Source organism: Lichenostomus cassidix, chromosome 1Aa (assembly GCF_008360975.1).
Source record: "Lichenostomus cassidix isolate B80296 chromosome 1Aa, HeHo_3.0, whole genome shotgun sequence".
In the NCBI taxonomy this organism is placed as follows: Eukaryota; Metazoa; Chordata; class Aves; order Passeriformes; family Meliphagidae; genus Lichenostomus; species Lichenostomus cassidix.
In genome coordinates this window covers 9,235,569-9,260,256 of record NC_139480.1, presented here as the reverse complement: position 1 = coordinate 9,260,256, position 24,688 = coordinate 9,235,569, and the positions used below count along the sequence as shown (strand labels likewise).

Genomic DNA, 24,688 nt, shown 5'->3' with positions numbered 1-24,688 from the left:
ATCTGGATTGTAAATGGAATGTCTTTTGCTTTCATAAGACATGTTTTGAGAGAGCACCTGTCCACTGACTACTTAGTATAAAAAAAAAATTAGAGATAAATTTCTTGGAGCAGCAGACACTGAGATCAATTCTGTTTTTGTAAACACTAGTATATTTCTACTATATCAGCTCTACTGATTTCCAATACAACTGAGATATGCTACAGTCCATTATCATTGACTGGAAATGCATATGCATTATTGCAGCATAATTGTTCTTCTATAAAGTATTAATGTGGCATCTTCAGCAGATAAAATTCCATAGAATATTTAAGGAACATGAAAAATAGAATGCTAAATATGAACTGAATTTGCCCAAGGTTACCAAGAAAATGAAAAAGGCACAGAATCTTTAGAATATGTGCAAAGCACATAGAGTTTGTAAGCTGCTGTTTTAAGGACACAATTACTCAGTAAGCTGGCTGGCAAGATTGAGACAATTAAAGCCTTGTCTCCAATGAATTAATCCCAGAGATAAATGCATTTTTAATAAAAATGTATACAAAAATCATAGTAGTATCTTTATTTGTCTATTAGAACTTACACATAGCAAAGGTTTTCCCATCATCTGGGAAAATATTTCATATCAGGTGCACCAAGTCATTCCTACCCTTGGAGGGGTCCGGGAAGATTCCATGACTTCTGCTCTTGATGACAGATGGTTTTGGAGATTGCTGGCTACTCTGTCCAGAATGAGATTTCCCATGATCAATGTTTTCACTCTGTTCTTTTAGAGGATACCACCGAGGAGTGTTGTCAAGCTGAGAGATGCTGGATAACTCGATCAACACCTACAAATAAATCAAAGTATAACATATGGCCTATATCTGACCTATTAATGACTGTATACAGCAGAAGAGACAAGAGTGGTGTTATCAGAAGTTGCAATCAAGTGTAAGAGTGAAGGGTATAAGGCTGTGTGCTGACAGATTCAGGACCCTCTGGGCACACTGTGACCCCAAACCCAGATTTGGTATCATATTGATGTGTCTGAACTAATATATCTTCTCACCAGGACCTCAGTAAGGACTATGAGCTGAGTTGTGAGACTATGGCATTGCTCCACATGAAGTTAGAGGGAAGTTTGTGAGCACAAGCTTGACAGCTGCACTAAAAAGACATCCAGCCATTCTGCCTCTAACGTATTCTAATAGGAGAACCAAGCAGTGTAATTTTCTGCCTTTTATCAGTGTTTTTAAGGTGGCAAAGGGTTCTGTATTTGTTTTTATTTCACTAAAATAATAAAATTCAACAGATCATTTAGGTCTCTAAACTTTACTGGGGAAAAAAAGGAGTTGCAGTGGCAATGTGGAAATGAAACAAATAACTTGGCTAAAAAAAAAGCCATTGTAGCTTAAATCTGTCCTAAGCCACCTTTGTAGGGAAGTTTTAAAACTGCTGGAAAAATAAAATGTGCAATTACCTCAGGGAGCAGTGTTTTTCACAGTTTATTACAAGATCCTGGTTTAAAGAAAGTCTCTTCAAGTTTAAGGATGAGGAAGTCTCCTAACTGATGGTTTCCAGCTAAAAGCCTTTTTTCTTTCCTTTTTTTCTTTCCTTTTTTTCTTTCATTTTCATAGGTTGTCTATGCCCTGGCTTGGTCTTTCTAGTTAGACTTATAATTAATCTGAACAGAATAACTATTTAGCTTGCTCCCTGTTGTGGTTTTTGGTCATAGCTTTGAGAATTACTTGGAAAACAGTGTGGTTGAGGATTGTTCCCAGTAGGCAGTGCAGGTTGGGGGCTCTTCTTTGTAGGAGGAGAGGTTTCTCTTTCCATGGATGTGGACCATGATGTACCACTTTTGTGGCACACAGGTGTTGCTGGCCCTGTTCAAGCAAGTCTTTGGGGCACAATTTGGATATCCCACATCTGTTCTTACAGTGCAGAATTCCTCTGGACATCCTGGTGCTGAGATACCCTGGATAATCTTTTCTGTCCCTTTTTTCCCTGAATAACTGCTTTCACAATTAATAAAAAGTAGGTCTAGAGGCTGAAAAAATTTGCAGGGGAAAGGTTTAAATCTTCGTGTAGAAGCAGTTGCTGGAGCATCCCTTTTCTAAACATCATAAAAAAAAAAAAAAGATGTGAATACTCAGTAAAGCCCTGCATTTGGACAGCCATGCTGAACTCAACAAGAATATGGACAAAGTATGCAGGAAATAAGTAATCATGTAGCAGCTTCCTATACATTTATTTTAGTAATTGTTCAAAGAGTGACACTGATTGCTCAGTTTGGTAGCTGCACAAAGGGTAACTGGAGCTGAAGTGCGTGGCTTTTTTGCAGAATTCAAATGCAGAATGAGCCCAGATACTCTCAGTTACTCTCTATGAGTGATCAGTTTTCATGTGCTTCTATTTCTAATTATAATCTTTATTTGTAGTTACATCTTCAGTTATTTTTTATGTCACAGCTATTGCTGGTAATTCAGTATTATATGTGCATATGTTTGTTTATCTGTTTTTTAAAGAGAAAGCCTTCTTCCCATGAGCACTCATCTCATTTATTATTAATTACAAGATTAGATTTTGCCTTCAGTCATACTTTGGTAATGATATTACTATTTCAGAATGTTAAAAATGAGACTGATCAGCAAGACTAAATTACTCATACTTGAAGATACTTGTGCATGTGTTAAAATATGGCTTGATGGCAAAATTTAATGCTTTAATCATTTACAAAGACTAATACCTCCTCAGCCTTCCTATGTTATGCTAAAATCAAGGCAGACAGCTTTCAGTCATAACAAGAATTCCCCCTGGAGTCACTGTGAAGGTTGTTACTACCTCACGCTCAAAAAAAGTATTAATTTTCAGCGAATTAACATTTTGTTGGGTCCTAATTTAACTTGCCTCCAGTTAATCAAGATAAAAGGGATATATCTTTCATGTCTAAATGAAACAAATCGTGACCACTTATTATTAAGACAACAGTAAAACTGGGATGTAAAAAAAGGTTTTACTTAACACGTGTGCCATACCTTGGAAGAGAACAGTCTCCAAATAACAGCCTGCAGTTATTACTAGTAGAGAGGAGGAAATAAGATACTCACTTCACCGAGGAAGTCATTTGAGGAGAATCTATCATAATCCCAGACAGTCACTTCCAGTGTTTTCTTTTTCAGCTGCAATTCAAGTAAAAGGATAATTAACCTCATAAACTTCAGATCAAGCCTTTATAGAAGTTTCTATAGATTATTTTCTCCACAAATCCTTTTTCATAGTGACAGGTGGGCAGTTTTCACCATCTCCTCAACCTTGTTCTGAGAAAAATAATTTGGGGCTATTATTCGTTATCAAGACAGATGAGTTTGTGCTTGGCCTTATTTTAGGGATTTCCATGAGTTGCTTTGGGTAGAATGTATGTCCACTACAAGTCAAACTGAGTTCCAAAGCCCCATTTTTGTGTTCCTGCAGCTGCTCCCATCATCAGATCAGAGTTGTCTGAACTCAGGCATTTGCCTGAAATGCATTTGAGTGTGAATTTCAAATGTATTATATCAAACAACCTATTTACATAATCTCATCTGTGGAAACCAGGCTTTAATGCCTGCAGAATTCAGTGTAGTTAATGAGTCTGCAAGTGATCCAGGCATGCAGGACAAGTTGCACTGTTGGGTGTTAATGACAGCTATCAAAAGCCATTATCTGCACATCTTGTTAAGCATGATAACTGTGTCAAGCACTCCTCTATAGGCCACAGTAAGAAACAAGTAAGTCTTTTTTTATGACAAGAGAGCGCAAGATGAAGAAATTGTTGACCAAAGCAGTTGACCTTATTGTGAAGACTGAGCTGAGTGTTTTTCCAGGTGTCTCTGGGGTCATGTAGGGGCAGAATTGATTACTGATATTGTGTGCTGGGGCAAAAGGCTATAAGGTGGCTGAAAAGGCAATAATAAATTCATGTGGCTTGAAAGAGAGAAGAACAAAGTCCTGCAGGTTGTGGATTGTCGGCAAAATCAGGCTGAGAAGATAGAATTGAAGAATCCAAGCATTACTGAGGAAAAAAAGACTCTTCACATACTTGAATAAAAGAAGTCAGAAGAAGAATTCTTATGTGATAGTTGAGGTTGTCATCCTAGCAGGAGCGACATGTAAGTCACTGTTCTGACTATTAATTGGCAGCTGGGCACAGAGGGACAGCAAAGGATCAAGTCACTGCTCAGAGTGATAAGCTATACCAATTATTGTACATATTGCACATACTTGCAGTGAAAGCCCTGCTGGCTGTTCACAGAACCACAGAATATTCTGAATTGGGAGTGATCCACAAGGATCACCAAGTGCAACTCTTAAGTGAATGGTCTGTATGGAGCCAAAGCCAGGATGTTGGTGTTATTAGCACCATGGTCTCATCAATTTCCCTCAATTGCCCCTTGTTTTAGTGCAACACAGACTCAGACAGCTCCTAATAACATGAAATTGCCTTTAAATGGTAATTCCATCTCATTATTATGTATTCAGAATATCATCTGCTCCCAGCCAACTTTAGAAAAATGTGCAGCTATACAAAGCCAATGTCTATGAAAAGAAAATTTAAATCAGCATATCCTGGAAAACCCACACAAAGGGGAATAGAACTATTTTTAGCATCAACAATGTACTCTTTAAGCAGGCAACAGCACGACTTGAAAGCAAAGATTTTTTAAAAAAAATATTTGAGAGCAATTCTTTAGAGTTTCTCTATTTTATTCTTATGTAATTAGGCAATATTCTTGAACATTCTTTTAAAAATATCCTGCAAAAATGAAAGAAAAAATTGAACAAAAAGATTCTTTTTTGAACATTGCTTACAAATATTTTTAAAGCTGATTTCCTTGACTCAATAAAATTCCTTTTCTTTACTGTTCCAAGACAATATTGAAACTGCAACATGAAAAATAACCTGAAAAAATGAGCTAAGCACTCACTGGTCCGTGATGCTTTTGGCCTCCTGGATGATACAATTTTCTGCTAGGTGCTCTACTAAGTATATGAACTTTTACCATTTAAAAAAGGGATAATACAAATACTTTTCAGAAATGTATTGTCACAGTTGTTGCTATTTTGAAAGGAGATTTCTTTTTGGTGACTCTGCAAGGACAGAGACAAGAGTGTATAGATCAAGGAAATGGGAAAAAAGCCCCCTAAGGTTTGAAGAACTTTTGGTAGGAAGGGAAAAATAGAAAAGATTTTCAAGTATCTGCAACCCTACTTTGCTAGCTTCTTTGCATTAATGTGATAATAAAACTGTGATGAAAGCTTACAGTACTCTATATTTCTTTGCAAAATCTATTTTAAGACTTTTAGGTTAATAAATCTTTTATAAAATAATATCACAGTGAAAAACCATGGGAAGAGCTTCCTAGACAGAGTGCATGAAATTAATTTCAAAGCAGAGGAAAATTTGCTTTTCTGAAGATATATTTATGTACCACTGTGGTGGCAAAGAACACTCAGTGTCTGCTGATTTTGAAAGCAGCCATTCTACCATCACAGCAAAGTAGGGTTCTGCCTCAGATCAATCAGTTTTAGGTTGTGAATCCTGAAGTTCAGCTGCTCATCAGGAATATAACAGTAATACTGAAATGGGTTGCAGGAACCCACTATCCCTCTGACCATGGCTTTCTGCAAGTGGGCAATGTACCAACAGGAAAACGAGTGTCATGAAGAGAAGGAATGTGGTTTCTGCATATTGAGAGCATCATCTCAGTTCCTAGCATATTATGAAAAAAGTGTTACCAAATAGTAACTAATTTCAGCTGTAGCCTTGTGGGAAAAAAGTAACAATAAATAAAGTAAATAAAAATCCACCTAGAAACATATTACCACATGTGAACTCCAGTTAGCTTTAGGCTTCTGTGGAGAGACATATTTTAAAGAAGATAAAGGAATATGCAGAAACAGCCAATGCAAAAAATATTGTCCCTTAAGGAAGACATAACCAACACCACAGGTACAGAAGTGCTTGTTTCTTGTTTTAAATGTCTGCATGTTGTTAGGTATAGTGTCTGCTTGTGTAGCTAAATATGCACTGCTTAAATATTTAACACATATTCCTTGAAAATTTCACTCAAGGATTTGCATTAGGAAAGAAATATTTTTAATGGAGCTTGTTTTTCCTCAATGGTGAAAACAAATTACTATAATTGCTTCAGAAATAATATAAAATATTGCAATCCCAGTCAGGATGTTTGATGAGTAGAAATGAATGTGGTGTATTATGCAATCCATTACAGTTATTTTTGTTTACATTCATATTTAACATTTTATTATTCTCTTCACTATATTGTTGTCCTTTGTTGCATGGGAGGACAAAAACCACTTTTTATAGGTCACTTAGAAACTTACTTTCTTTTGTCCCAGATATTAAGTAAGATTCACATACTAACACCTTATTGATTCACAGGAAAGATTGTCTTACTTTTGGAAATAAGACATAGGCTTCCACATCAGTCAAGAATTTTGAAAATATTACTCTTTCTCAATTTATTGCCTTCAAATTACAGACATAAGTTACAGCAAAACTATTTGCTTTATTGAATTATTTCATATAAGGAAAAGCTTTTATTTGCTTTCTGGTAAGTAAGAAATTGAGGCCAAAAAAGCCACACCTTACAGTGTGGTCATACATTATACATTATACAATGTATAATGCATGTTGTCTGACCATCAATAGAACTTACATCTTTTATCATCTTCTTGTTAAATTGCTCTAATGCTTTCTTTCATGCTCTGAGTAGGTATTGGACTTGAGTTAGCAATTACTGTACAACATTTGTAATGTGTGTAGTTGGCCTTCCTCTCAAATTGTAATTATTTCCACTTTATTACTTAACAAAAACCTTAAATTACTAAATATTCACAGTTTCTTTTATTTTTTCTCCAACTGTCAAAGTAAAATTTGCTATAAATGTGATGAAACTAATCATTTCAACCTTGAAAAAGTCTGTTTAATTTCAATGAGTGATCTATTTGCCATAATTATTTTCACTTTAATTTCAGCTAGTTTATGAAAGAGAAAAGGAATATGAAAAATTGTACAGCCAGCTAATGTCTAGACAGTGACGTTAAAAGAACTATATTAGGAAATATTTGATAATACTTATTTGCTATCAGCAAGCAATGCATGCTTTGATGGAGAGAAAAAAGCATGGATGGAAAGGAAATGTGTCTTTGAAGAAATATTATTTATAAAAATTCATGAATTTATGTTTGAATGTGACTGCTAACTCTGTGTAACTTAGTGTGTAATGCACTTTTGCTTGTTTGGTAAACAGAATGCTCATTCTCAGTCTAACACAATTATTCCCTTGTAATTCTATTTATATTCCTAACTATTTTGAAATATACCTTTGTGTGAGTTATGAGTACAAATGATGGTCTCTTACACGGTGAGAGTTCTTCAGACTGTAGAGGGTATTTATCATCAGCATGGAATTATTTGTGATTTAGAAATGTGCTTCACTGTATATTCTCTAAGTTAGGGCATGGAATCTTATGGGAGAAAAATCTCTGACACCAGTATCTTAGCAGTAGATAGAAGCTATAGAAAGGCATGGAAGGAAAAAGTACTCTCTGCACACAATTCTGTGTGACAAGATGCCAAAATATAGAAGATATGTGGTGCTTAAATTAAGTTTACCCACTTAAAACCATAAACACTGCATAAAAATCTTAGAGGAAGGGAAAAGGAGGAGATTTGCAACTAGAAAGCAAAAATGCAAAGAATTCAAAATGCAAAGTACCGGCAAATTTCATAAAATAATGGTCAAAAAACTGACATCAAAGATATGATGAGATTTTCTTTGTCATTAAAATCACTGTCCAAGTAATCCTAGATTAACATCATTATCCATTTTCAATGCAACAAACAGCACTCCCAATGACAGCTCTGTGAAATGTCACTGCAGAAACCCCAAGCAAATTTAGTAACCTGAAGATCCTTTCCTAGATGGAAAACTCAGTTTAGAACTATTGTTAAGACTCACCAAAGCCCTTCACCAAACCAAGAAGATTCAGGGTTTATATTGCAGCTTGGCAAACATAACTTTTTTTCCTGACACTTTCCTTTTCAATGAGCTACCATTTATAAAAGCCTGCATGAAGCAGTGAGAAAACCCCATCAAACCACTAAGTATGACAGGACACCTCTGAAGTAAATCTGAGCTGCTCTCTCTTAAGTCCACATGTGTAGATTGCATGAGCAACCATACACATCCCTCTGTGGGAAGGGTTGCTTTGTTCCATGCAAAAATAAGTCTCTTAATCTACATTCCTCTAAATGAACAAGAAGAAGGAATAATGAAATTTTAAATTGGGAAGATTATACTGAGGTCTTGGGGTTGTGATGGAGAAGTGTATTAAAAGCATTGGGAAATCTATTCACTAAAGAGCCTGGTTATTCTGGGCTTTTTAAAAAGTATTGAAAGATTAAATGAGATCGTAAAGTGAAGTTGAAAGTATCAAGAACAAAACAGTAGAAAGGCAAAAAGATTCAGGACTGCATGCAAATCCAGTACTCTATGAAACATATTTCATAATTGAAAAAAAACTAACTGATCATTATTTTGCCCATTATATCTTTTTCAAGTTGGTAAAAAGTCCTTTACAAGGGGAGATGGAGGAGTAGAGGACTCAATTGCTTCATTCTGCTTCAGAAGGACAGTTGGAGTTAGGAAGCCACCAAGAAACAGAGAAGACTCTGCAGACATCCTTCCCATATGTGAGTTAAATCTTTCTATGGCAAGGAAATCAAATATCTTCTAATTCTTTTTCATGTGGTTCATATCTCAAGATATTGATATATTTGCTGATAAATCTTAAAATGCATCTCTACATTTTATAAATACTTTTTAATTAAAAAATAGTAGAAATTGTGCTTTGTGTGAGCTTGCATGGCTTTTGGAACAAAGAGTGACAATCATTTCTGCACCTAATTCAGAAACTTATGTCTTAATTTATTCCCCCATTAATTTATTCCGTTATCATTTTTTAAATTGTCACATCTGTACTTATGACATGATTATGAGTGTAACCCCCACAAAATATCATTTTTGTGAGTAGAAGGGCAATAAAAGAGTACTGCCATTGTAAACTCTATCAGAGGCAAGAAAAGAACTCCCAATTTCCCCTAAATCTGGCAAGAGTTTACAGGGGCTCACAGAATTGCCAGTAGCAGTGCTCCCTTCGAGTGAGCACTTCCAACCATGCAAATAATAAAGCAGTAAATAGCACTGAAGAGCACCACCAGTCACGCACCTGCTCCGTGGAGATATTTTTATAAATGACTGTCTGATTCCACTCAGGATTCAAGCTTTTCTGTATGTATTTAGTTCTCCGCTTGTACTCAGCACTGAATTGGAATAAAAGAAGAAAGCATTACATTAGCCATCTTTTGCTTCTTTCAGCTCTAATGCAAAAAAAAATAAAAAAAAGAAAAACAAACAAAAAAAAATCCACCAAAAACCAAAACCGCAAAACACCCACAAACCAAAACCCAGAAAAATACAGGAGCTGTATCTTCCATTTCTGCAACAATTCAGGGTTATGAGAGGACAATGACAGCCTTTGGGATGTTTTCTTTAGTATGCCTTTCTGAGACAGTCTTTTAAAACATCTTCTGACTCTTCAGCAGGCTTGCTCTGCCTAAAACCATCTCAAGATAAAGCATCAGTCAGCACATGCACACAGACTTTTTCCTCTTATTGTAAGTATTGGGCTCTGATTCTAAATTGAGGTGATAATGCACTGATTTATTTTCCAAGACCATCCCATTAGCACTTTAAAGTAGCACAAATTCATTATATTTATAGGTTGCAATCTCTAATTACAGGAATCCTATCTCACAAACACATTTAATGAATGCCATAAGGTAACTAATATCCTGTTAATGATTGAAACACTAATTTCTTATTGATCCTATTCTCTGCCTATCTCTCTAACTGTACTGGAAAGAAACATAAAAGTGCATCAGGATCACAATATTTTTTTTGTCAATAGCCAAGAACAAAGGTTCAGCTGCATAATCTGTTTTTAAAAAGATTCACTAATGCATTCCATTTTACTTTGCATTTCCTGTGTATGGAGAAAGAAAGACAATAATCTTTAACAGAATATGGATTCATCTAACTCTGTGAGCTTTGATGTTAGATTTGCTTTCATTCCAATTTTAATTTAACATAAATTTTAGTGGAAAACTCAAAAAAGCTGGGTAGGAGAACATGAGAATCTTTTAATACTTTGAAAACCCCATAAGATTTAAGGCAAAGAAACTCTTTTTGTCAGTCTGCAAGTATATACCTGCTACATCTATTACTAAACAAAATGTTCCCAGGACTGTTATCCAGTTCTAAGACAAAAGGTCACAAAATTTCTTGTATATGCCATATTAGACTCTTTCATGGTTACCCTGCAATAACTTTTGGTTAGTGCACTATTCTCACTTCTGATTTCACTGTTTTCGTTCACACTGTGGCATGGTCTCAGAACTAATGAACTAATTCCTTTCATATGAGATTAATTGAGAAGGACACCCAAGAACTCATTTATCAGCTGGTCACTAATGATGTATCATACCTGGTACCAAATAGGAACAGTTCTGATTTATGGTTATGTGAAATATACATGTGCTTTACTGGCACATTTACGTTGGGACTTCAGCACCAGCTGTTTCACTCTATAAACTCGATTCTGCAGTGCAGAATCTAATTAATCTGGATTGTAGAGGGGTTTTATTCTCCAAAATGAGATGGCTGTATCCAAAATGCCGACCAGCCTGATATCTGTAAGTGAAAGGGATTTGCAGCTTTTGTTTCTCTCATTTTTTGCTCTAGCCATCCTATGTATTTCCACTTCTTGGAAATCTTGCTATCAGCTCTGTTCCAGTTCATTGAAAAATGTGAAGGGTTTTTGTACCTATGAAACAAAGTATCTGTTCACCTCTGCTTGTGAGAAGAGAGCAGCAGCTCTCCAGAGTTCTGTGAGTTCTGTCAGCCATAGCACAGAATGGCAAGGATGATTTGAAATCTAGGGGGACCAAGAGCACATGAAAAAGAAACTCACACAAAGCTATTTCTTTACATACCTTGGAAAAAAAGCTGAAATATAAAATTGGAATCCTTTTTGAAAAGAGATTTTGATGGCAAATACTATTAAGTAATGCAGTTAATTTTTTTAAACACCTCAGTAGCTTTCTTTTCCCACTCTCTGGTATGAGAAAAGCATACCCTGCCTACAGCAACCTGTTTAAATATCCTGTGATCTACTGGTTTTAGGGAATGATTATTTTTTGAAGAAAGTGGCAAAGAATCTGTCCACTCAGCCAAGAAATAACACCAACATTCCCTTTCCTTTCTCAGATCTCCTTTCACAGTAGTACTACTTCATCACCTTTTCCATTTCTGATTCTTTTTTGAAGTGTGTGAGAAGGTGATTCATGCAGTGAGGAGTTTTAGAGCTGTCAGTGACAAAAGGTAAAAGTGTTGTTAACATGGTAGCTCTGAAATATTTCCAGTGAAGTCCATGGAATATTTGGCTCTAAACTGTAAGGGTGGCCTGAGCCCATATCCATGTAATTTATGGTCTGTATCTCTTGCAGAGGGAAGCAGGAGAACTTGACCACTTCTAGGGAGGTGCAGAACCAGGCTAAGCTGGACGGCAGATGAAGGTTTCTAGGCCTCTGAAGAGAAGGATCTGGCAAACATATTAAATTCATACCACTGATGCACCTTCCCCCCAGCAATTAACAGATTAACAGATGAAGATACTTTAATAAAATGCATTCATTAAACCAGTCTCTGGTATGTCACTTAATATGAAATAATATGCATTTAAAATTCACAGAGTATGCTCTGTGACAAGATGCAGACTGCAGATCTCTTTCCTTTATATTTTCTCTCTGATTCCGTAATTATAACTTGTTAATACACAATAAAATGTATTAATGAAAAAAGCTTAATAGAATAACTGTATTAAAAAGTATAATAGAATAAACATACAAAATGTGCAATTTTAACACCTTCATTAAATAATTTTGGTAATGAAGAAACAAATAGATAATAGAAATCTGTTTATAGAAATTAATCTGTTCACTTGTTTAGTCAGGTTATTACTTTTAAACAAATTTAAAACTGGGGCTGGAATATTTCTTATGTTCTTAGCCTGGGCTGATATTAGCATATCTTGAGAATTGAGCTTTGCCTTATGATTCCAGGACAAACAAAGCACTCGTAATTTCAATAACGAAATTTTAAATTTGTTTACTACAAATAACTACTTATGTGGTCAAGAAGATTTAATTGCTCCTCTGGGCAATTATCTAGAATTTTACCAGGCTTTAATGTCTATACGCTGTGCAAGGTAAATAGAGAAAAAAATATTACATTTCATTGCCAAACAGAGCCTGTTTCTCTTGGCAGTAACACCATTCAAAATCTTGATACAAGTTCACAAGTAATTATTTTGCAACTTTCTGTGAGTGAGAATGAAGTTTTAAATAATTCTGAACTAAGTTCTTCCAGACTTCTAAAGAAATTTTGCTTGTCATCAGAGTTTGGCCTTAGAATAATACTCCACCAAGGAGCATTAACTACTTGTTTCCAGCTCCTGGAAATGACCTGATTAGAAAATTAAAGGAAAAACCACACCACCATTTCATGCCATCAGAACTCAAGAGAAATCTGGAGTTCAATGCACAGGTGCACTGTCTCATTCATGCATACAAAAAGTGAAAGAATAAAATTGGAAGATAGTACACTCTACCTGGCATTTTGGACAACCATGACTTGTCTGCATATCCAGAATTTACAGAGTTAGGAACACAGAGAAAGCAGTGTAAGAGAAAATGAGAACAGAGATGAAAGAAAACATGAATAATAGGTAGTTTCTAGTATCAGGATTAAATGAAATAGAGGCATTAGGAAGAATAAGAAGTCTAGCACAGACTGAACTGCAAATAAAAGTTATTCAGTAGCAACCCAAGTCTCTACTTTCAGAAACAGGTTTGGGACTTTAAAGAAGCTCTTCCCTTTCATTTTTCCCCTAAAAGTCAAGTGACATGCAAAACTGTAACAGTGGCTTATTTTAACATAATCAACCCAAACAAAGCTAACATCCAATGCTTCATAGTTGGCAACAAGTTTAAACTGATATTTGGATCTGGCTTAGACCCTTTATATGATGAACATGCCTTTAGTCCAAAGTCTTATTTCTTTATCAGTACATGGACCTGCAAAATTCCCTCTAAGGCTGATTTGACAAGCATTTTACAAGAGCCGTAGGTGCATTAAAATTCCTCTCAATCTTTAGTACCTGTTCCCATTATATTCAGTAATAGTTTTGGGTCCAGTGCTACCAAACAATATTGAATGCTGTACAGCTGGAATTAGCAACCCAAAAAAGAAAATGTGTGGCTTTATTTGTACCACTTGTGCATTTAGTGGTGCTTGCCCATATGCCAAATGGTGAACTGTGACATGAGCATCCACTTTCCTGTTAGTTTGAGTAGAACAGAAACACAGATTTTTATTGGTATTGTTCTAGACTAAGAATCTTGTAGAATGAATATGATTGCACAAGCAGGGAATTTTGCAGGAATTTGCCTTTGCAATCTATAGTCTAATCCATCAGCTTAATCTTAGATGCATGTGTTGTGTCACCAAAGTCAGAAGGATTATTATAACCTTATATTCATATGTATTCTCCATACACATGTTCCATTCTGTAACACTAGGGCAAAAAAATAGTTATAATATTGCTGATACAGAATCACAGCTCTTAAAGGAAGTACTAATGAGCAATTTGTAATTACAGAGTCAAAAAAAATCAATGAAAAAAGGTGATTAGTGACTTGTATGGTCACTAGATACCCAATTAATGGTATTTATAAAACCATATCTTATCTCTTAAAAAGAAGCCATAAAACTCATCTGGAGAGATTTTTTTCTGAGCAGTATTTCTTGGTTTTTTGTATTATACTGCAACCTTAAGTTTATATCAGGTACTTTTATTCTGCGTGTTTGCAAATCTATCCTAAACTCAGATTGTCTTGAGCTGGAGCAACCATTCCATGCTAAACTTAACATGCAGCTTTCTATATTACAGAAAGTATTACATCTACTTGGTACATTTCCATTGAGTCTGTTGCTATTTTAAATACTTCTACATGTATTATAATTTTTTTAAAGGCAACATGAGAAAGAAAAAGTAAATCTATAGGAATGATCATAAAGTTCCTAATGTCATTAGCAAAGTATACATTCTCCTGGTAATAGGATCAGACTCTGTATTAAAAATCTGATTTTGCTGGTGTTGCACCTGGATTTTCTAGAGCAATAACTCTTAGTTCTGTTTATTAAAGACAAGTAACAAACTTAAAGAAAGCTCAGGTTAAAATTCGTCCTACACTTACCCTCTCCCTGGAAGAAGATAAACTTTAACAAAGGGGTCCGAATAGCCGTTGTTGTCTCTGGGAGCAAGGTTTCTTGCCTGAAGGATGTGGATGATAAGGTTGCCAAGGTGTTTGTCATAGTTGATTTGAAGCTAGTGAATGCATTAAAACACAGTAGGAATATTTGTTACTTTTACTTTCCAAGTGATTCAATATCTCCTAAACCCTTAGAATAAAATGAGTTTTAGACCTCTATATTTTCTGGAAATAAACACATTTTAGAAGTTTCTGTCTCTCTCTCTCCTGACTAGAAATGCTAACTGATCATGTTGGACTTTGAAAAAGAAAAAGGGAAACACCTATATTGATCTATTCCAGTCAGGAAAAAGCAAAGGAAATTTGAACCCTTGATATTATCCTGAAAAATAGGCAGATATTCATCGAGTGATAATTACACACATCCTATCTACCTGGAGGCCAAGTCTGACCAGCATGTTATAATACTATGGAAAGACTTTTAGTCCTAATATAGAAGAGAGAGGCTAATCAAGAGGAAAAAAAAACCCAAACAAACAGAAATCTATAGGAATTTAAGCTTCAGTTCTTCTGCTATTCTGTTCCAGTCTTTTAAAAGGCTAAAGTCAATTTACATAAGGGATAACCATAAACTTGGCATGGCATGCAAATAAATTCACTGCACTATAAGGAACCCACAGCGGTTCTTGCTTCAATGTAAAAAGACTGGGAATTTCTAAAGAAAACCGCAATAAGTGGCCAAAGTTGAATAATTAGAATGAATTTCACTATGCTTTTGGTCCCTTTGGGAACAGCAGCATTTTTCATTCTTCTGACTGTATTTCACCAGACAGCATTAAAGATGGATACAAAAATCAAGCACTGACATTCATTAATGACATTTTAAGGAGTTAGTGGTGAATAAGAAATAAGTTGATGAAGATAGTTTTCTGTAAATTTGTTCCACAGAAAAACACAGTCAGGATCAACAACAATTTACACAGCAAAAACTACACATTTACCTGAATTTCTCCAGTGATCGGATGGGAAGCAGATTTTGTAGTTTCCGTGGGCTGCCAGATTAAAAATACATAGATTTTCAAAGTTAACTTTTTTAACAGGTGTGGTTTATACTGCTGTATTTCCACAAATTTTTAGCAAGTGTCTCCAGTAGTTATGATCAAAACTAATAGTTATGGTATTTCAACAGCACTTTTGATCAGCCTTCGTGCAGGTACAGAATCAAACAATTTGAACACCAAATCTTTACAGTCTGAGCAGTCTGGTCACTCATGGAGGCATGGGGAGAAAAAACCACACAGCATTAATCCTGTCTAACAAACATGAATGTTGCCTAGAGAAAGAAAACACCATGTCAAGTAAAACTCAGCTATATATTTCTGTCAATATGAGAATGGCAGAGAGAGGCAAAAGTTGCTCTAATTTAAACTGAGTTTAGGTGAAAGTGGGTTGAAAGAGTTGAACTAATGGTACTAAACCTAAGTGATGTGTATAAGTGGATTTTACCATTTCAAGATATCTCATATAATGTCTTTTTCTTTATTCTGTGTTTTTTGATAATCAATTCAGCTGCAACACTTCAAATTTCTCCACACACTTTCTGTGACATGAAATATAAAATTTGTCCTCATTTTTGTCTCTCTTCTTTATCATTAAACTTTTCTAGTTTTACTGACAAAAAGCAATAAAATCCTTGATTTTCCTCTCTGCCCTTTTTCTTCCCTCCTGTTTTTTGGTAGAAAATAATATCATTCCTTGCTTAGAATGCTGAACTCATAGAAAAATGCTGTTCTCATAAACACTGGTGCCCTTGAGCCACACTGGACCTACCTCTAACCTGCAAACCATCAGTCAAACAAGAAAACTCTGGTTCAGTAGTAGGATTTTAATGTTTTTGCATTCTTTCCTCATCTGCTTCATTGGTTGATGCAGCAGAAAGCAAAGGATGCAAACAAGGACAAACTTGCTGTTCTCTGGAGACTGGTCTGGAAGCCATCTTTTCCTACTCCTCCAGATGTGAGCAGCTGCCTGACATTATTCCATGTAATTTGTATTTCTATCACTTTCTGAGAAGACCAAAATCCATCTGCCTCTTCTGTGCTGCCCTACACTCCAAGGAAATCCTCAGGGGCTTTCTTAGGATGTTGGACATCAACAGTTTTAAATTAGGCCAGTGAAGGGCTCACACCTCCTGCACCACAGCATGAAGTTAAGGTGATGCACCACCCTTTCTAGGTTTGGGTTGAAGAAACATCCTCTCAATCAGTCAGATCTACACACCAGAACTAACCAGAAAAATCCCAGCTAAACACCATCATAATGAAAACACAGGAGAAAACTAGCCCAAATCTGCCTATTATATGGCTATATTCACTGTCTTGTGTTGGCTTATTCTTTTTTGTTTTACTGCTTTACTTTGTTTTCCAGACATGGTTCATGATGAGCACAAGCTTTTCCAGGGGAAAAAAAGAAAAAAAAAACAAACTCAAACCAGACCAATCTTGATTTTTCTGTGAATGCATTTGCATCTGACAAATAATTCTCAAGAAAAAATTTTAGGTCAGCTTTTCTTGGTACTTTACAAAGCTTTTCAAGAAGTTTAATCCATCCAACACCTAAAATAAGTCATCAATATGACTATAAAATGGTCTGAATCTGAAATGAAATGTTAGATTGATAGCAAAATACTCCTAAAACTTGTTAGGTCCTTGAGAGACTATTCAGAGAGTAAATTTCACTTCTTCTGCCAAAGACAGGGAGCTACTTGAGCATCATGCAATCTTTCAAAGTAGGGCATAAATGGCTTATATTTCTCATACTTTACCTCTACAAATGGATTTTATTATACTTAATAATTCTGACCTCAGGCTTTCATAGCACTGACAATACTCACAACACCAAAAATAACATGGATCTAGCTGTGCTGGGGCTACAAAATCACTGCCAGATAATCTAAATGCCCTCATTTTTCACAAGTTGGAATAGCAAGAATAATGAGTTTGTTCACTCCGAATGTCATGTAATATGGAACATATTAGTATGGATAATGTAGAAGGAGTTCATGGAGAAGGGAATGGCCATGATGAATTTGTATTGAGACTTCCCAAGGCGGTTAAGGTGGAGTTTGTTAAATGGAGTCTATAAAAATAAATGTGCACTTATATGTTTCTATATCATTGTTGAATCCCTATATTCATTTACAAGGCTGTGATTCAATATATTAAATATTTTGCTTTCTCTCCTGTCAGTAGTTCTAAAGTTGATAATGAAGAATTACTCATATATTTTAAAGAAACATGAATAATTTAGGCTGAAAGAGACCTTTCAAGGCCATCTGGTCTAACCTCCAGCTCAGAGCTGGGCCAACTTTGGAGCTGGTTCTGGATTGACAAACTGAGTTGCAAATAAGTATCTTCCTTTATCATGGTTGCAGTGAAGATTAATTTGTAAAGAGGGAAAAATATTTCACAGTTGACTTCTCTAGGAGTTAAAGGATCTGAGGATTTAGAAAAAAAGCCATCTGTTCTTCATATTAAATGTTTCTATAGGTCATTTATATCCCAGATGTAATCTGCACCATAGAATGATCACACATTTACACTGCAAAAGAAACAGGTCTGCACAAGATACAGACAGCTCAAGGCTTCCAAAGGTTAAATCTCTCCTGTGATGGCTAATCTAATTTCAATCTAATTTCTTTTGATACTCCCTGCACAAACTCACACACCCTGTGTAAGAGATGGTGCTTTTAATGCCATCACACCTGCTCAAGCATGTTGTCATGACCATGAGGTGAAACTTGTTCATGCCAGGCTTTGATGGTATGCACTATCACTTTTTGTAGTAACATTAAATATGACACAATTGGCACTGCAGAATACAACAGAGACTACTACAACATTTCCAGAGTGTATATTCTTTACAAAAAGCTTAAAAAAAAAAACTTGCTAAAAGTAAAAACAGTTGCAAAAACAAGATCTAGGTAGTTTGGCTATTTAGTCTGTCATGATACTTTGGCAGGGCTGCAGCCTGCCTAGAAATGCTGTCAGCCCAAGGCAAAGAGCACTCCCAGAAAGGATGAGCTTTCTCTTCTTACAGAGCTCAACACCATTATAAACTTGGCCTGCAGTCAATGAACAGAAACTATACAAGTCAACAAGAGCTATTCTCGTTATGAAAGAAATGTCTCTCAACATGATTTTCAGAAATAAGCAAAGGATGTTTTAAATATTTACCTGACTAGTTCTGACTTTTGCATCTCCTACATAAAAGCATTACTTCTAATAATTTTTTGTTTCATCATTGTAAGCCTCCAGCTGAATTTTCATAGAAGAGACCTAAAACCTCTGTGAAGCAGGAAATTAAATGTATCCATCTAACTTTATTTGACCTGCTCCAGTGCCTGAGCTGGGAGCCCAGTCTCCTCATGTGGACAGAGAGGGGCACCTCTCCAGGATACACTGCACAGCAAGGATTTATGGATCTCCATACACTGTGAATTAAGGAGTGTGATCATTTAGCCAAATGGAAGGGTCACACAACATGGATAGTGATGTGCCCTGCTCTCTGCTTGCAGTGTGTGCACTGAGATTGCAGGTTTCACCCAGTCTCAGGAACTGTACTTCAGAAAACATATTATTCTCAGTGGTAAAAATCATGCACATGGCAAACTAGTTCATATGCAAATATATACAATATCCAGACTATGCTGTAGTGAATCTAACTATTGACCTAAGGATTAAGCAAGATCCCTGAAGTTAGGTCCAGTAAATATTGGCATGTGGATTTAACTTGTGCATCACCAATCTGAATTAGTTTGTAGAAAGCCTTATGGCATTGTGGCAAGACAGAATTACTACCCAAACCAAACTGATCAGTAAATATCTTTCCATTTTGTACAAAATTGCTGGATGAAAGAGAGTTTTTGTGTTTCCTCTCACATGGAAGTTGTGCCAGCATATCGAAGAGCTCCTCAGATGAGCAGACACCATTTGCTGGTTCTGGTCTGTACAGTGCCTAACTCACCTGTTCAAATCACTGGCATAGTTCCAACAACACAAAAAGATGAACGTAACTATAATGCAATGGGAACCTGACAGTCCCAAGAAGGAATAAAGGTTCAGAGTAACAAATATTTAGATAACACTTTGCTTGCAACGTGAAGCATTTTAAGTGTGTGAGAAGATGGATATTCAGGATAGCAATCACCACTCTTTCAAATTGCTTAAGCAAATGCAGTCTTCACAGCACTGATTTTCACTTCAGGTCTTGACTTTTTTGACACAAAGTGCAAAAATGTGACAGATGACTTTATGATCAGATTTCAGTTTCAACTGTGAGAAAATGCTACTAAATTCCCACTTTTCATGTCTGGATGCACAAGGAGAAAGAACTTCAACAGAGGAATAGACAGGATGTGGCAAAGAAAATGAGAAATTATGCTTAGCAAGTTCACAGGAATTAGCAAGTGACAAAACACATTTTAATGGTAAATTTTGTTTTCAGTCTTTCCCTTGTTTTTGGAGACTTGCCTACTATTGCTGTGATTATTCCAGCAGTAGTTTAGTACAGAGAGGGAAATTATGGTCTTAGTATTATCAGCTTCTTTAGTGGAACTAGTGCCCCACCACCATGTAGGATGCACTTAAGAAGCAAGAGCAACGAAGGCTGGAAAGGGCAGTTATTTTGTTTAAAACCAATAATATTAAGTTCAAAAAAGTATTTTCAGAGGGAAACCAATCCCTTATAACCTTGGATAAATCACATAATCTTTCCTTGTGTCCAAATTCAATATCTTAACAGTAATATTCATCATTATGCAGGAAATGAGTTTGCCAAGATATGCTGTGATTTCTTGCTACACTAAAGAAGGTAAGCAGGCAGTCTCTTCCTGTCATCAAAATGTTCTTGCCCCATAACTTGGAAGTTTCTTACCTTGCTGCTGTGCCGCTTTTTGCTCACTGAGGGAGAGCCAGGCTGACCAGGGCTAGGAACAGCACTGGAGGTGGCAGAAGTGGTTCCAGAGTGGACATGAGATCCCTTTTCCACTCCTGAAGAAGCAACCAGAGGCGACTGCTGTAGAGAAACCTTTTGGAGCTCTGCAGCCAGCTGCTTGGGATCAACCCCTGGGGACTTCGCTTTATCTACTGGATTAAAGCAAGAGAGCTTTGTATTGATAATTGCCAGCACATCCAACCCCACCTTGCCAGGGCACAGGGACAGCACAACAATCTTTACAAGTTTTCATGTCATCTGCAGTACACTTTGAAGATACAAAAGGCATCCTATAAAAATTTACATCTCTTTCACAATATCAACATCCCAAGTTCTAATCTTTCTGTGAACTACTGCTACTTAGCTCAAAAGCTTTCTGAGAAGGTATTAGGCTTTGCTGATCATATTGAATCAAACTGGAGCAAATGTCAGTTTAAAAGATTGGCCTGTGCTATCATTCAGTGTTTGAAACTGGTCTGGTTTCACCAAGGATCTGAACTTTCTTGTAAAAAGTTTAATTATTTTTTTTTAATAAAGATCAACTGGATATTGAATAGAACTGCTCCTGAGATAATTTATACAAAAGTAAAGAGGAAAAAACCTCAAAACTTTACTAGCACAAATTAATCAAAGAAGAAAAAAATGTAAATAAATGAAAGCTAAAGGCCATAATTCATCTCTCCTGATTACTCACACCGATGTGAGGCATCTGTGGTAGGAGTCTGATTGCCCTCCCTGCTGTCCAGGCATGAGTAGGAGGAATTTACCCTTTGGAGATAACAATTTCTATTTACACAGAAGTGAAGTCAAGTAAGTTTCATATATGCTAGACTGCATAGAGTTAAAAGGATGCAATGCACATCTTGATTCCCAGGTTCTCAGAAGTATGAGAGTTTTAAAGCAAGACTTTAGCCTTATCATGCCTGCTTGGATTTAATTCATTTTTCTCTCAGAGAAAATGGAGATTGTTCCTTTCTAAAGCAAAAACAGTCTGCCAGACCTCAGAGGTAATGGAAAGAAAGACTTGACAGCCAGAGGAACTCTATGGAGTTGTTCCAACTCAGAAACCACTAGAAGATTGCCAGACTAGGAGGAAACATGCCTGCAAAAATGGAACAATTTCCTTTTATTTCTGTTCTTTCTCATTTTGAGTTTTCTTCATTAATAAAAGAGGTTGTTTATTCCAGCTTCTGTCCTTTCCAAAACTGATTTCAGTGTCTTTGAATGCCTTTAGCGGTTTTGATCTGCTTACAAATTAAAAAATTCTGGGGAGCTCTGCTTCAAAGTTCTGTCAGACGTAGTTTTTGCTTTCAATTATTACCAATAACATCCATTTTCAACTGAAGGTAGCTTGATATAAGTATATTAATAGCTAGGAAATTTTACATGGTCAGAAAATGGAGGATTCAATCCAGGTAATTTAGGTAGTGATTGATAAAAAAGCAGCCACAAAACCACAGAAGTCAGAGTGGACCCATGAAATTGTGAGTGAAACAGCCTTTTAATCTGCACTGAATCTGCTGAGGGGCTGCATTATTAGTAAGACTGTGGATGTTGATTCAAAGTTATTTTAGATATGACTGATACAGTGACTGAAGCCTGCAGTTGTGGTATTGATTGAACTGCAAGAAATACCCCCCAAATCACTGCCATCTTAGAACTCACATAACCAAACTGACTACTTGCTATTGCATCCCTCTGTCCTTGCAAATACTGTTTTTTCATCACTTATAACAGGCTGCAAACCTTATATTGAGCGAACAGGTCTTTTCATCAAGGTCTTTTCCAGCACTGACAATTCTTTAATTCTGTGAACATAGGCCTTAGGACTTGTGTGTTATTTGGATTTGCTGCAGTTTGCTGGGAGCTTTGCTTTAGCCTCTCTGGCTGCAACAGCAATTATCTAAAGACCACATGGCTACAACCTACATTTGTCTGAGTTACACTTCACCTTTTATAGCTGTATGGTATAGTGCCCATTCTTAATAATTTTATACAGAAAGGCACAACTGTAATTGCACTGTGCAGACTGAGGTATTTATGACTGCAGATTAAAAATGCAGTTTATAGGAACAGAGGCTTGCTAATAAGGCAGTTTATAGGAGCAGAGGCCAGCTGTGACAGCAGAGTGCTGCAAGGTTTGGACACAGGATGGCAGCCGAAGCCCTGGGGACACCAGCAGCTCTGTGGCCAGTGACGAACACAGGTGCAAAGCCAGGAGCTGGGCAAAGAAAACTTTAGGGGCAACAGAAGGGAAAAGGACAACCACAATCACATATAAAGTTTGCAATATCCAGCACCCACAGGTCCTTTTCCTCTGTGCAGCTTTCCAGGCACTCTGCCCTCAGCCTGCAGGGCTGCCTGGGGTTGTTTAGGCCCAGGTGCAGGACCTGACATTTTGCCTTGATGAATCTCATGCAGTTGGCCTTGGCCCATCAATTCAGCCTGTCCAGGTTCCTCTGCAGAGCCTTCCTCCCCTCCAGCAGATCAACACTTCTGCCCAACTTGGTGCTGTCTGCAAAGTCACTGAGGGTGCACTCGCTCCTCTGGTCTTGCCTTTCAATATAAGGCATGGTGTCCTTTCTACCCATGGCAATATTTGGGATGCAACACCTGAGCTTATAATGCTAACATCCTAGCTTATATCACATCCAAATTTCAGTTGCCATGCAGTCCTACAATAACATAGCAACATCTTGTCTCTCACCTGCCCTTACTGGCTCATGCAGCTCCAGGTGCTGGGGATTCTCAGAGTCCGAGAGCATGTTCAGGTCCCTAAAGAAAGCAATGAGAAGCCTGAGACAAAAGAAACTCTTTCCTCATACCCTCATTATTGTATTAAGTAGGTAAATGAATAGTGGTTCATGACAGAAAGCAGCTCCCAAGCGTGGTCCCTTCTTAGCTGATATATATTTGCAATGCTGTTAAAGAGCTGAGGAGAAAAGCTTCTTTTAAGGTGAAATCTTGAATGGATTTAATGCAAGTGTATGCATTTCTCATGATGCTTAAATTACTTTCCTCTAAAGGATACAGATTTCACTAAAAGTCAAGTTATTACTAAATTACCTTCTTTTTCTACCAGTAAATTCAGTGAACTGTATGTTTGTCAATGAGAGGAGATTGTGGCCTGACAATGGAGTTATCATTGTTTATAAAAGCATAATTACTAGCATCTGATTCAGTTTATCTTTCCTTATGACTTTAAGAGAAAAACAGAACAATCATATCTCCCACAGTCACAGTGAACTCTTGCTTATTACACTGAGGCTTTGTGCTAACAAAGGTTCCACCTTAACAACTGTAAATTAAAATAAAAAAATAAAAATAAAAAGCCATGAAAAGCCAAAAAGAAATGGAAACAGAAAGATGGGGAAAAACTCACAGTCTTACACATATTTCTGCTTCCCCACTCTGCTGCATAATAATGCTCTGGACCTCTTCATAAGTTCTCCCAGTCAAGGGGATGCCATTCCATTCCAGCACCTGCATTCCTAAGAAGGCAAAACAGCAAGAGGTCAAGGGCTCAGATTTTGACAAAGGCATCAGTTAGAACTGTTTTTGCCTTGCTTGGATAAGAAAATTTAAAGTGACATTCAGTGAATGTTGTTTAAATGGCACAACACATTAGCAAAGCCCTTTCACTCCACACAAATAGTTGAATGCTATTTTCCCTTCAGCTCTAACTTACCTGCTGAAACAAGACAAGAGATTAATTCTCTGTGATTCAAAGTATACATGCATTCTCCACAGCCTGGGTTGCATGATATTGAAAAATTTTTCCAATATCAAAAACATGCACACCTACCAGCATGGCAAGAAACCAAAAAATTCTATATATCAGACATTTCCTGGCCAGCCATGGTCTTGGAAGATAACTGTTTCCTACAGTGACAAATTGCTGTTAAGAAGCTGAGCCTCAAAATGGAATTAATTTGTGAATGTGATTAGATAATTCAAATGCCTTTTCTTTGCTTTGTAACTTACAAAAATACAAAAAAGTGAAGGCTGTTGGACTAACTGGTTTTAATGAAAAAAATGTGCCTCCACATTTCAAACATTAGCCTGATAATATTCAGGTTTGAATTTTTCTCCAATATCTTTTCTCATAAAAAATTGACAAAACAGATGAACATACTTTTTTGTGGAAGATATGAACAGAAATATGATAATGAGTCTGAAAAATACTAAATACTGATCTAATCTGCTGTGTCTTCCAAGTGTCCCATGACTGAGTCAGGACACTCAGTATGG

The 24,688-nt window shown here is 36.5% G+C and overlaps 1 protein-coding gene across 9 annotated transcripts in view; it reads right to left on the bottom strand.

Moving 5' to 3' along the window:
• Nucleotides 1-24,688, bottom strand: part of PCLO (piccolo presynaptic cytomatrix protein) — a 320,809-nt gene that overhangs the window by 61,338 nt on the left and 234,783 nt on the right. For 4 of the 9 annotated variants that reach the window (XM_085083444.1, XM_085083453.1, XM_085083378.1 and 1 more), the window contains 9 exons: nt 23,820-23,928; nt 23,145-23,212; nt 20,378-20,589; nt 15,445-15,495; nt 14,429-14,559; nt 12,781-12,807; nt 9,280-9,373; nt 3,093-3,164; nt 650-830 (listed from right to left, as the gene is read on the bottom strand). In XM_085083444.1, the coding sequence (XP_084939570.1) occupies nt 650-830; nt 3,093-3,164; nt 9,280-9,373; nt 12,781-12,807; nt 14,429-14,559; nt 15,445-15,495; nt 20,378-20,589; nt 23,145-23,212; nt 23,820-23,928 (945 nt within the window). Of the gene's footprint in view, nt 1-583; nt 831-3,092; nt 3,165-9,279; nt 9,374-12,780; nt 12,808-14,428; nt 14,560-15,444; nt 15,496-20,377; nt 20,590-23,144; nt 23,213-23,819; nt 23,929-24,688 lie in introns of those variants that run through there. The other 5 variants (XM_085083387.1, XM_085083411.1, XM_085083396.1 and 2 more) reach the window with 5 other exon arrangements.